Raw genomic sequence first — 13,413 nt, forward strand, 5'->3', positions numbered from 1 at the left:
AACCTAAAAGAGTCTTTTTTGACACTTTCTTTGCTCTGACTGCTCTAGCTGCTCTGACACTAACCATGTTCTTAGATTTCTATGATCTACCTCTGGTGGGGGGTCTGTTTGTCTTCATTTTGTCCCATAAATTATGAAATAATCTATTTTAGATACATAATGGCAGCCAAGGTGAAAGTACTTACTAGTGGTTTGGTACTCACTCTGTCCTAGGCACACCTGGGTGGCTCAGTGGTTGGGCGTCTGCCTTCGGCCCAGGGTGTGGTCCTGGGACCAAGTCCTATGTTGGGCTCCCTACATGGAACCTGCTTCTCCCTCTGCCTGTGTCTCTGCCTCTCTGTGTGTCTTTCATGAATAAATAAATACAGTCTTTAAAAAAAAACAAAAAACCCTGTCCTGGTTTGAGATGCTCTTGCAGGCTTAAACAGAGAGGGAATAGAGGCTCTCTCATTCAGCTGGGGCTGACCATGAGGCTGACACATTGACCTGTGTTTCCACGGTAGCCCCATGGAGGCAGTAACTGGTTTCTTCCCTATAAGTGTTAATGCTCTGCCAAAACATCGTTGGGAGTCAGTCTATCAGACTTAAAAGTGTGACGTTCTCTGGAGTGTCTTTTGCTTGAGGATCTGTAAATACATCCCAAGAAAGACATCTCTGTTCCCTATTCTGGTCCTGTGGTGTTGGTGCTGGGCAAGTCTGCACAGTCCCTAGAGTGTATTTCCTGAGAAGTCTGTTGTGTTAGAAGGAAGTCTGCAATCCTTTGTAAGCTCTTCAAAACTAAACATGGATCTTGAGTTTAGCAGAGTCAGGGGGTCCAGGTTCCAGGACTTTGCATAGCCATGTAATCACTGTATATCTTTAGGCACGAACCTGCCTGCCTGGCTCTTCAGTGTCCCATCTGCACAATGCAAAAGGGGGCTAGGTGGCCTCAAGAATTTGTCTGTTGTTTTATACTTGAGCAAGTGTCCAGATTACATTTCTTCCCCAAGGGGATTATGGACTGGTCAGACCAGGCCTCAGATTGGCTTCTGCCATTCTAGAGACCCTGTGGTGGGGGTTGGTGGCCAGCTGGTTGGTGCTCAGGTCCTCCCTGAGACCTAAGAAAGCCTGGCCTCTTCCTGGTAGTTTCACCTGCCAATGCCAGAGGCATTTTGTCTTCTGAGTGGGTCCTGGGGGCATCAGGTGCAGGCTCATTGGTGGAGTCCTCAGGGGAGCTTCTGGAAAGAGACTTCCAGGGGGTATACGCTGGGCAGGTGCTAGAAGTGGCAGCCTTCTCCATGGTGCTGCTCTTCCCTTCTTAGCTAATTGGAAGAAGCATGATGCTGTCTGTTCAATGACTGTTTTTGCTGCTGCTTTCACAGGACTGCCACTCACAGCTCTACCCAAGTTTTATTGGCTCATAGCTTCTGTCAGAATTCATGCTTTCTCAGTTGATGCTCTCCCTTCCTCAGCCTGCCCACCCCCCAGTGCATTTCTGCTAAAGCCCAGCAATACCTGCCCCTCCCTTGGCACGTACAAAGAGTAGCAGGAAAATCTCCAGGGCCCTGAGCTCTGAGGTGTTGCAGGGGCTCCCTTAAACAAGCTAGTAGTCCCATGACTCCCAGCCCACCTGTGATGAGACACGCCCCTGAAAGGAGAATAGGCACAGAGGATGACTACCCACACTCCTGGCCCCCTGGCAGATGACTTTTTTAAAGCATCAGATGTTGTGGGTGCAAATAATCAAGATTATTCCTCTGTTGAGAAAAAACATCTAAACGCGTGTGCATGTGTGGTGTCAGGAACCCTGGGACAGGGTTTAGCTTGGTCACTGAGGATTAAATGTGAGTCAAAACAGTGAGTAGGTGCCTTCAGCGGGAGGCGAGAACTACCACCTGCCCTTCCCTGGCACTCTTGGCCTTGCCGTCCTGCCAACCCGTGGCAGGCAGTTTGCCTCTTATACCAATGAAATTCAGAGAGGCATGTGTATCTCCTTGCACAGTGCAGATGACAGAGGGTGCTAAGCCTGCCTCACAAGAGCCAAGTAACTAACCCTTGCCTTGTCTTGCAGAACTGCTGGAACTGTGGCCGTAAAGCCAGTGAGACCTGCAGTGGCTGCAATATTGCACGATACTGTGGGTCTTTCTGCCAGCACAAGGACTGGGAGCGGCACCACCGCCTTTGTGGCCAGAACCTGCATGGCCAGAGTCCCCATAGCCAGAGCCGGCCACTGCTTCCTGGAGGGAGGGGCTCCTCAGCCAGGTCCACCGACTGCAGTGTGCCAAGCCCGGCTCTGGACAAGACCTCCGCAACCACCTCACGCTCCTCAACACCCGCCTCTGTGACAGCCATTGACACCAACGGACTCTGAGCCCCAGACTCCCTTCTTCTGATGACCTCACAGCCCCACAAAACATGGCACAGGGGGTCTGGCTGTTTGAACCAGTGCAATTAGATGTTGGGTCATTGGCAAAAAAGTGAAGTGGAGACAGGAAGAGTGCAAGCCCAGCAAACACTGCTCCACAGCCTCTTCAGACACTTGCCCCAGTTTCCTGTCTGTGTTCTTGGGGGAGCCAGTGTGCCATTCTCTCTGCACATGGGCAGCTGGCCAGAGCTGCCACCTCCCTCCTGGGCTTCCGGGTTTGTTCCTATCCCAGCTGAAATTGGCATGGCCGGCCCCTTTTCAGTGTAGACCACCAGCTCCCATCCCTGCCTCTTAAGGCAGCAGACTGTTAGAGGTGCCCCACTAGGCTGGAGGTAGTTCGCCCCATGCACTGCCTCCTACTACACCATCCTGCAGCAGAGGCCTGGAGACTGACAGCAGGCTGCAGAGGAGATCCCCTCTGCCAGGGTGGCCTCTTTTGCCCCAGAACAGCAACTTTACCTTCATTTCTACCCTTCACAGATGCCGCTGATGAGCCCCGCCAGGACTTTGGGCAGGCAAAAGCAGCACTCAGGACTCTCCTCGACCCTGCTGTTCAGACTTGTTAAGATTATCAGAAATCACAGGAAAGAAGTCACTGTTTCACTAAAAGCACCCATAATAATGAAAATACAAATAAAACTTCCTCCAAGCATCACAGATCATTTTGGACAAGATTTTCCAACCTGGCTTGCTACTTTAGTTTGGACCCATTTTTTTCTCTTACTTGATTTTGCTTATGCAGAAAATAGTTTCCAGCGCATGGATTGGTCTGCAGGAGAATGAGACTCAATTGTGGATAGTCTGTTCTCTCTGAGCATGTTGGCCAAACTAGTATCGTCAAATCATTGAATGGATGATCTATTGGAAATGCAGAACCTTTTGTCACCGCTTGGCTGTTTGCACAGTCTTCTTGTTCTGTGTCCCTTTTATTTCAGACCACGCATGTCCAGATCACCGTGCGGATTTTCTTCTCGTGGTCTGTGTTTGGCCCCTTTTGATATGATTGTCCCATAGGATGTGATGTGTTGTGGCTAGGACTTGCCTCAGCAGTCAAGACCTGGTCACATCTCAGCAGCCTTCCTGGACCTGAAAGAATTCTTCAAACCTTGTCCATAATACATATTACATCAATTTATTATCAGGCATACAATCTCGGTTTCCCTTATGTTATCTATTTGATAGCTTCCCCTTGAGCTAAGAAATGTTCCATGAAATATGACAGCCATTTTGAGAGAGGCTTACCAATTTTTCTTCCCATCATCAGGGAGTTTTCCAGATGTGTTTACCTGGCTTTCCAAAGTTGACATCACCTATACCCCTTCTACAATGTTAGGAACAACTGCAGCATATATTCTTCCCCACCATTTGTGTTTTGTTTGGAGCCCAATGACCCTGACCTTCTCTCCGTCCACCTCCAAGCCTCCAGCACCCTCTTGACTCAAGCAATCAGTTGGGGTGATTTGGTTGGCTCTGCTCTGGCTGGCCCATGAAAGACCAGCTTTAGATGGCTATCTTCTGTGTGCTGGCCAGAGTAAAATAAAAGCTCTCAGTCTCATCAAGGAAAAAGAATCAGTATAGTAGCATTGCCCTCACATACAAGTGTAGCTTTCTATGAGAACTTTCAAGTCCCTAATTTACTTTACCTAAAGATTGTCTATCTTACAAAGAAACTCAGTGCAAGGCACCTTTAAAATACCTAGATTTCCATTGCATAACGTAAGGCATATCCAGAGAATGAATAACAGAATAATGTTAACTTTATTGTGGAATTCCTTAAACTGCAGCAACTGGTGGTACATCCTGACTTCAACAGAAATGAAATTAGGACCCTAGGCAGGACTTGCCTACATTGCCACTTGGAAAAAAAAAAGGGGGGGGGATATCTCATGAGAAGGTGATGGAGCAGAGGAAGAGGTTATCTCGTGGCACCTGTTGGGTCTGACCTCAGTTCGTGGTCATTTCGTTGGCAAGATGAACACCTGGGGAAGTTTTCAGTGGCCACCAGACTAGCCAGAGTAGCCCAGGTTTTTCCTGGGAATCTTTCTTGAAATCAAGAGCCCAAACCAACAAATACTATTCATCAGACTCCATGTTAATTTCTGTAGCTAAGGTTTCATTTTGTTATACAGGTCCTATCTGACGGTTGTGGGCTCTGGTTCTCAACAACAGCTAAGTTTGCAGAGTTATTGTGATGCTGTTCTAGACTGTTTTGTTCATGTGCTGCCCAGAGGCCAGGCTGAAAATCTGGGTAGTACTCTACACTCTAGTTCAGTTCTCAGACCACTTGCTTTTAATTTTGGTCACTTTCACATCTAGGTTGCTAGGATATCTGTTCAAGACTTCCTATTTAGATGTAAAGAATCCCTTTCTTCATCATCCTTATCTGAAATTTTCCTGCTCTTTGGCACTGTCTTGGGGTGGGGGGAGAGGGGTTGAAGGGGCCAGGGTGAGTCCAGCTTTCCCACTTGGTTTCTACTGTCTGCTCACCATCCCAGATACAAGTTTGGAGTACAAGTTCAGGCTTCTCACTTCCATGTAATTAGACTCAAATCATCTTTATATAATCAGGCTGCTTAGAGGACCAACCTTGATAGTTACTATTTGGGGGGACAAAAAAGACCAAGGGGATCAGAGTCGTGGTAAGTGGTGGTATTGAAGGTCATGTCAGGGCAGTTCCAGGCTCTTCGATACTAGTGTGGAAATGTACAGCAAATGCAACACATGCCTGCCCACCAGCAGAGCACATCTGGAGGATGGGGCCAGTGTTCAGCATCAACCACTGAGGGTCACTGATGGATATGAGACTTTGTTGTCCTCTACATGCGAGGAATGATTGCAGAACCCAGAGAAGGCCAAGTGGCCAAACTGGGAGCCATCTTTAAATGTTCTGATTGATGCTTAAGGGCTGGATCTTCATTACCTCAGTCCTCTGGGTCCCTGCCACCTGTATCACGCCTGACTCCATTTGGTGGGGCAAATGGTCTTGGGAAGAAGTTGGTTAATTATACCTGCTCAGGAATAGGGAGCCCACCCTAGGAGTTGTGAGCATGAGTGGGGCTTCGACTTTGGAGGGTCTCTGCAGCTCCAGGGGTGGGCCTCAAGCAGATGTGCTCAGGCACAGTCATGTGACCCTGAGGTTACAGAGCAAGTGGATCTTGGACACTGCTGAGTCATACTTATACTAGTGGATATAAGTCTAGAGGCCAGACACATCTACCTAGCACAGATCGGTGTGGTGTTGACTGCAGTATGGACATCATTTGCTTATCTGGGCCTGTTAGTCTACCAGGAGCTCCTCACTTGGTGTCAGCATGAGCATCTTCAGCTTCTAGCCAGAAAATCTACACTTTACTCTGTATGCATTGTTCCAAAGTCAGATTGATCCCCAGGGCTGTCACCTGCTTACAAAGGGTGTAGACCTTGTTCTGGGTAGTTCCAGATGATATTTCAGCAAGTGGAGTTGAAGGTTCAGCAACACTTTGGAATTGTATGGTAGGGAGTTCTTCAGAATGAAAGCATAATGACCAGGTAGCCATTTGTCCTGGAAACTATAGAGGGATTATGGATTGAATATATCATTGAAAATAGAATACATTTTCGAAGCTTTTGTCAGAACTGGTGTCAGAACCAGGTCAGTAGACCAAGCCAACATAGATTTGGGGGTGGGTGGCGTTTGGTTTGGTTTTGGGGGGGTTTGTCTTTTGTTTGGGATTTTTTTTTTTTTTTTAGCTCTTTGCAGAGAATTGGGTGGTGGCATGTTTGAACCAAATGTAAGAAAAGCCAGAGGGATCTGGACTGTTCCAGCATGGGCCAGTTTGTCCGGGGTGATAGCGGGCTGGGCGAGCTGCTGAATAGGGCCCTTCAGCTCTGAGTGTCTAGTTCTTATGAAACCAAAACGTTGACTACCTGCCTCTTTGCCCACGTGTGTTGACATGCTCATTTCCAAAGATGATGGTGCAGGTGACCTTTTCCATCTTGAGCCAGGAGAAGGTTAGGAGGCCTGAGGGTGGACCTTATGTCCCCCTTGCCCTCCACAACCCCAGACATGGCACTTCCCCTGCAGACCCCATCTGGTCAGGCCCACAACTGCCCAGTGTACACTCATTCATGCTTATACCAAATAGGGCATGTGCGGCTGGCAGCTGGCAAAGACAGCCCCATCCCTGCATTGGAGTTGGCAGAGAGAAGCAGCAATAAGCATTAGGTGAATGATTGAAAGTGCTGTTTGGCTCAGCAGCCTTCAGTCCACTTTCACGGCTTTCCAAGTTCCTGATGAGGCTACAAAAGCTCCATCCATAAAAGAAAGCCAATAATGTAAATAAATAGAAAACTATGCCTCCGAGTGTGGTTTTAAGGGGGGGTATGATGAATGTGAAAGCACCCACAGGATGCGGTAGTCTGGTTTCTCTGTGCTTTGTCATTTTACTCAGATAGGAATTTTTGTTACTTAACTCTGTGCATAACTTATTTAATGTACTGTATAAATGAACCAAAACTGTTAAATATGTATTTAGTTTGTTCTACCTAAAAGTAGTCAATAAAAAGGCTATATTCCTTTTCTGACTCGAGCTGGAACGGGACTGGCAGGGAAGGTGGTATACATACCACCATAAGAGGTCCTGTCGGCTAACTTCTGTGTACACTCCGCCTTCTTTTGTGGGGGGGCCTCCAGCAGTTCTTGCCATGATCTAAAGAGCACCCAGGCTAGTGGAAGGCAGAGGTACTGCTAAGGAGCTAGTTTCAGCTCTAGGCCTCTGGGAAGCCAGTGAGGGGCCCAGGCCCGGTCAGGCTGGCTGCCCATTCTGGGCCTGCAGTCAAGGGCAGCAACAGCTTACAGACACTCCCGGTTCTTCACTAGCTCTCCTCCCCATTAAGTGGTCTTTAAATACAGAAAATAGAACCACAGAAAGAAAAAGCCTCAAGCAGATGTAGTGGACTTGTAGGTACTTTTTCTAATAGCTCGTATGTATTTCCTTAGAAATTTTTAACATACCTGGACTTGTGAATATTCATTCCTGTTCCTTTACATTGATGTTAAGTCCTATGAGTTCACTGTTGCCTATACATTTATTTCCTTAGTGGTTGTATGATTTAATTGAGGCTATAATTTTCTTAACTCTTCACCTCCTCCCAGGTAATTGGACTGCTTTCAAGTTTTCCGTGTCTAACATACTGAAGTGAACATCTTCCTTCACGGGATTTATTTCTTTGGGTTAATTTTCCGAGGTGGGAGTTCTAGAACTGAACATTTCTTGGATCCCTGGAGCATGCATTCAAACTGCTTTCCCAGAACACCCACTAGCTTGCGGTGCTTCCCGCAGACCCTGTGTTGTACTTAACAAGGCTCTGAGGTGGTCTAACCAGTTGTGACATGACCCAAATTGGTGCAGACACACCCATGCACACCTGTATGTATAGGGTCAGTTTCCTAGCCAGTGACCTGAGGACTCACTTCCCAAGGCCCTGGCCCCATCCTCACTCCTGTCACCTGCCCTAGACCTTTTTTTTTCCCCTAAGATTTCACTTATTTGGAGAAAGAGAGCATGAGAGGGAAAGGGACAATGAGACTCCATGCTGAGTACGGAGGCAGATGTGGGACTTGGTCACACGACCCTGAGACCAATGCAGGCGCCCCTGCCCTAGACCTACTTCTAAGCAGCCTTGCCCTAGAGGCTTCTTGGCACCACCAGCTTCACAGGCCCTCAAAATGCAAAGGGAGTGATCTCAGGTTGGGCTGTGGCCACGGCCCCAGAAGGCAAGGTGGGGGCTCTGCTGTATGATCTTTCATGCAGATGGTGCCAACTGCCAGTCTTTTGGCAGCTGCCCAATGCTGCAGTCCACCACCTAGAACAATAACAGGATATCAGCCTTGTGACTGTCAGCCTAACAAAAGCACATTTGGTAGGAAAGTCAGCAATCCACAGTCTGCCTTAGTTCTGGAAAAAAAAAAAAAATCCTAGGGACTGAAGTGATAATACGATATACTATTAAGTTTGCTATAGAAATTGCAAGTGTGAGATGGTTGGGTGGCTGCCTTTGGCTCAAGTCGTGATCCCAGGATAGGGATAAAGTTCTGCATCAGGCTTCTGTGAAGAGCCTGCTTCACCCTCTGCCTATCTCTCTCTGTCTCTCTCTCTCCTCATGAATAGATAAATCTTTTTTTTTTTAATTTATTTATGATAGTCACACACAGAGAGCGACAGAGGCAGAGAGACAGGAGGAGGGAGAAGCAGGCTCCATGCACCGGGAGCCCGACGTGGGATTCGATCCCGGGTCTCCGGGATCGCGCCCTGGGCCAAAGGCAGGCGCTAAACCGCTGCGCCACTCAGGGATCCCCAATAGATAAATCTTTTAAAATAAACTGCAAGCCAATATATTTGCCATTACCATAAAAAACCTACAGGCTGGATAAATCCAATGAATATACTTTTAACTGAATTGCTGAGGTCACAGATGAGAAAGTATAGGAAATCCCTGAAGGCCAAGAAAAAATTAGAGGAGTATAGTAAACCAAAACCTCAGAGGTGGTTGAACACAAAAGAAGAAACCTGGGATCCCTGGGTGGCACAGCGGTTTGGCGCCTGCCTTTGGCCCAGGGCGCGATCCTGGAGACCCGGGATCGAATCCCACATCGGGCTCCCGGTGCATGGAGCCTGCTTCTCCCTCTGCCTGTGTTTCTGCGCCTCTCTCTCTCTGTCTCTCTGTGACTATCATAAATAAATAAAAAATTAAAAAAAAAAAAAGAAACCTGTACTGCCACCGGTCAGAAGAAATTTCAAGAAATTGGAGTGTGAGGGATTAACTGCCTCTGGGGCACTATAAACCTGCAAAATAGAGTATCAAATCTGAGACCTTTCCAGGAAGCCAGGTCACTCTGGCTTTGGCCTCAGCGAAAAGGCAAAGGGGGAAATCAGTCTGCAAAGGGAACTGAGCAGAAAACTCCGCCCCTCTGAAGAAGGAGAATCTGACTGAAGACTCAGGTCTGAGGTTCAGATTTTCATGCTCCTGAGGCTGAGGAATTAACATTTCTAGGCTTGCAGTACCTCCTGGTGTCTGGCAGAAGCAAAAATGCAAATCCTCTAAAGAAATATCAAAATACCAAAAATAATGATCTATCAATTATAAAGTGTCCAAAAAAATGACTAAACATCCAAGGAAATGAGCCACTATGAGCAAGAGTCAGCAGGAACGGTAAACCATTGATTTAGACCCCTGGAACTTCAGATATTCGGATCACGTATAGAATGTAACTGAAACCACTAAAGCTGGTGCTGGAAAAAAACTAAGTAAACAGACTAAAGAACCAAGCAGATTTGAGAATCCAGCTCTGCGGAGGACAATCATTGAAATTGTCCATGCACTGCTGACCAGCATCGTAGCTGCATCTGAAAATGAGTGAAGCATGGACTATATGTATAGACAAGGTGATGGAAAATAGGAAAGAACTGTTCCTTCTGTAAGGTAGGTTTCAAGTGGAGAGCCCTTTCAAATTTTATAAAGTGTGGAGTCAAGGCACCTACTGACCTGTTTTTCTCCCTATAAAGGGAAATAATTGGCCTGAGATGACACAATCTCAGAATGACCAAACACATCAACCTGAACTCTTGCTTGCCTGTTCCTTGCTGGTATTTCAGGGTCCTGAGTTGGATATATCCCCTCCTCGGCTGTGCCCCCTCCCTGGAGGGTTGGGGGAACCTACAGACCCCACTCACCCACCCTGCCGCTGGGGCCCCAGGACACCTTCATTGCCTGGTGCTGGGCGCCCTCTTGTGGAAGGAGCCAGACTTGCTCCCTCTGGTGCCTCCAGCCCGCAAGCCCGATTCCTCTCCAGGAACTTTTCCTTTCCCCTTTGCACTAACCTTTTCTGAAACTGCCTTTTTGCCCCGTGAGTTCAGCTAACATTATCTGGGTGCCTCTTAGGGAATTCCAGAAATGAAGAGGATTCACCCCACCACCACCTACCTTCTGATGGCTGGGCCCTGGATGACCCATACCATCCACCTTCCACCTCTGTGCTCGCTCCCACAGCTCTTCCTTGCTGCCCCAGCTGCCATCCTGCAGCCCCAAGGTTTGGCTTCCTTCCGTCCTTATAGCTGTCACTGTCCTCCAGCCCCTGGGCTGGCTTCCATTACTAGAGGACACCCAAGATCTTTCTCAGCATTGTTCATGCTTGACAGCAGGACGCTGTGGGTGCCAGGGAGTAGATCCAGCTGTGTGACTTGGAGCAAGAGCCTTGCTCCCTGAGCTTATTTCTTCATCTGTAAATCGGGGATCCTAGTGATGCCTACACCATTGGGTTGTTGTGAGGTGAAATGTGATCGTGTGGGACTTACCCCAGCACAGGGCCTGGCACCCAGGAGGGCTTTGTAAACAGAAGCTGTTCTCATAGCCTGCTTCTCCCTCTGCCAGTATGTGATTTCCTTGAGGATTCATCTTTGTCTCAGTATCCCGCCTGGAGCGTGGTGTCTTACGTGTTTGTTTTGGGAATAATTTCCTGGGGGCAACTCGGTAAACCATGTGACTCTTGATCCCAGGGTTACGAATTCAACCCCATTAGGTGTGTAGACCTTTTAAAAAGTATATATAATCATTTTCTAAAGGCCCACCTAATTCTCAGTCCCTCTGTTTTGACCCATCAGAGGCTGTGTATTTGTTGCCCTCCGACAGCTAGAGCCCCATGGCAGCCATTTAGACTGCGTGCACCTGGCCTGGCACTGGGCCAGACCCTAGGACAGGTTTGAATGTGTGCAGGTGAGTCAGTGGCACAGGTGGGAGGAAAGTGAGGAGGCAGGTGCAGGGAGTGGGTGAGAGGGTTGGGGGTGGTAGTTGGTGGAAGGACCTAGGGGATCTCCCAGCATCAGTACCTGCCAGCCCTTGACCTGGGAGCTGTCACCAGCACCTCCCACAGAGCAGGTGCCCAGTGGCTGCTGAAATGAGCAGAAGAGCCACCCAAAACAGGGCATGGAGGGCAAGGACTGGAAAGGTGACCCAGACCTGATGGCTTTGACCTGCTACTGCATTTCTGTGGGTGGGTGGGTGGGGAGCCTGGGGGAGGCCAGGAGGGAGTGACTGAGGCTGCACGTAGGCAAGCTCAGCTCCTGTATTTCAGGGAGAGGAGGCTCACGCACTGGCAGTGGGGCTGATTGCTAGGGGCCTTGAATACCAATTCCAGAACTCAAACTTGATCTTGATGCTGAAAGCAGTGTGGTCTGTTCCCTTATGGGGGAAGGACTGTGGGGGGTCAACTAGAGATGGGAAGCCCAATGAAGAGGCTGCTGCAGTGTCCTAGGTCAGAGGTGATGGCAGCCACAATCTGGGGGTTAGGGTGACCACAAGATGGAGATGAAGGTGGCTTTCCAGAGCTAAGCGCAACAATGTAAAAGGCCTGGCGGCCTTCTCGGTGCCCCTGCACCCCCGCTGAGAACTGCTAGCTCTGTGGCTGTAACTCCAGCCTCAGATCTGCAGTCCAGCCCCCACCCCACCCCCACCCCCACCCCCACCCCCAGGGTACCCCTGACAGCTTCCTGGCTCCCCCCTACCTGCAAGACATCATGTGAACTCCCTGGGCCTGGCCACCTGGCTGCCTCCACCCCATGGCTCCACCTCCTGCTCATTTTGTGTGCTGCACTCTCCCCACCCAGCCACCGCTCACAGCCTTCAGACACCCCTACTCATCCTTCAGCCGGATCTCCGGCCAACCCTGGCGGCTGAGCTCGCGCCCTTCCACTTGCCGCACCCTCCCCAGCACCTCCAAGCTTCAGTGAGGGAGGGTGGACACCACCCATTGTTATTAAAAAAAAAAAAAGTTAGCTTTCAGCTCCCAACTCCTGGGCAGGTTGGGGCAGGCGGCAGGTTGAGGCAGGCAAGGGAACCTCAGGAGACAGTCCCTTAAGAGGTGTCAGCATCTTTGTTCAGTTACCAATGGGAAGATTATTTTAGTTTTGAGGGTTTGCTGTCGCTGTTTTTGTGGAGGAAACAGAACAGAAGCAACCAGAACACAGGGCAGGAAGCAGGATTATTTCCTCCCGGATGGGCTCCTTCTTTAACCAGGACACTGGAACCCACTCAAGCCTGCCCAGAGCTGTGTGGCACCGTGCTGGCTGCAGTTTCCAGGAACTGCCAGGAGACCGGGAAGAGGGGGGCAGGAGCACAGGCTGGCATGGGGCTGGCCAGGAAGCCACTGGGGACCCCTATGCTGGTTCTTTGGCCTGGGTGGCCCGGCCAGTGGGAGCAGCTGTGTCCCCCCTCAAGTCTGATCTCCTGCGGGGTCACTAGGGAAGACCCTGCCTAGAGTCCCAGACCAGGCCGTCCACCCTGAGCTGGTGTCGTCCTGGCACCACCAGGGCATTCAGGAACATTGGTGAACTGTCACTTAGCCCACTGGCCAGTCACCCCTGGCTTGAAACCTACCACGCTTCCTCAGCAAGGAGCGCCTCTGAGGCCGGGCCGCCTCCCCACCTCCGCCTCAGCCCTCCGACCTCTTGCCCCTGCTGGGCTTCCTTCAGTTCCTCGAGGCAAGCTCTCCTCACCACCAGCCCCCTCACGGGGCCAGAGCCTGATCACGTGTTTTCCTGCCTAAAAACTCCTGACCCCGACACCCTCCAGACCAGGTCAGAGGCCTTTGCCGTTTGTCCTTTGCCGTTGTGGTGCCATGTGCCTCCCCTTTAGAGCCTCTCTCCATGCCTCCCAATCCCTTCTCCCCAGGTGGCTCCATTCTGCATCTGGTTCTGTCAGGTGACAGGGGTGGTGACAAATCAGTCTGGAAGAGGCTGGGGGAGGAAGGTTCTGTCAGGGGACAGGACCTCCACAGGCACCCAGCCACACTATCTGGGACCCGAGAAGGCTCTGTGTCCCCAACTCCAGATCACACCCTGTTGGCAAGGAGAGTGGTGGTGAAGCTAGGATAGCCACCCGATGTTCGGGGAGCTGAGAGGAGAGACAATCCAGTCCACTCCCTTTCCCAGGCAAAGACCCCAGAACCAGAGTTTGTGGAAGTGAGAGGGCGCTGA

The 13,413-nt window shown here is 49.8% G+C and overlaps 1 protein-coding gene across 8 annotated transcripts in view; it reads left to right on the forward strand.

The window, feature by feature from the left end:
- Positions 1 to 6,967, forward strand: part of CBFA2T2 (CBFA2/RUNX1 partner transcriptional co-repressor 2) — a 146,930-nt gene extending 139,963 nt beyond the window's left edge. For 7 of the 8 annotated variants that reach the window (XM_038572021.1, XM_038572024.1, XM_038572025.1 and 4 more), the window contains one exon: positions 2,051 to 6,967. In XM_038572021.1, coding sequence (XP_038427949.1) covers positions 2,051 to 2,350 — 300 coding nt within the window. In that variant the 3' untranslated portion in view covers positions 2,351 to 6,967. The remainder of the gene's footprint in view (positions 1 to 2,050) is intronic. The other variant, XR_005377762.1, reaches the window with a different exon arrangement.
- Positions 6,968 to 13,413: the final 6,446 nt, after the last annotated feature.

This window comes from Canis lupus, chromosome 24, assembly GCF_011100685.1.
Source record: "Canis lupus familiaris isolate Mischka breed German Shepherd chromosome 24, alternate assembly UU_Cfam_GSD_1.0, whole genome shotgun sequence".
Taxonomy (NCBI): domain Eukaryota; kingdom Metazoa; phylum Chordata; class Mammalia; order Carnivora; family Canidae; genus Canis; species Canis lupus.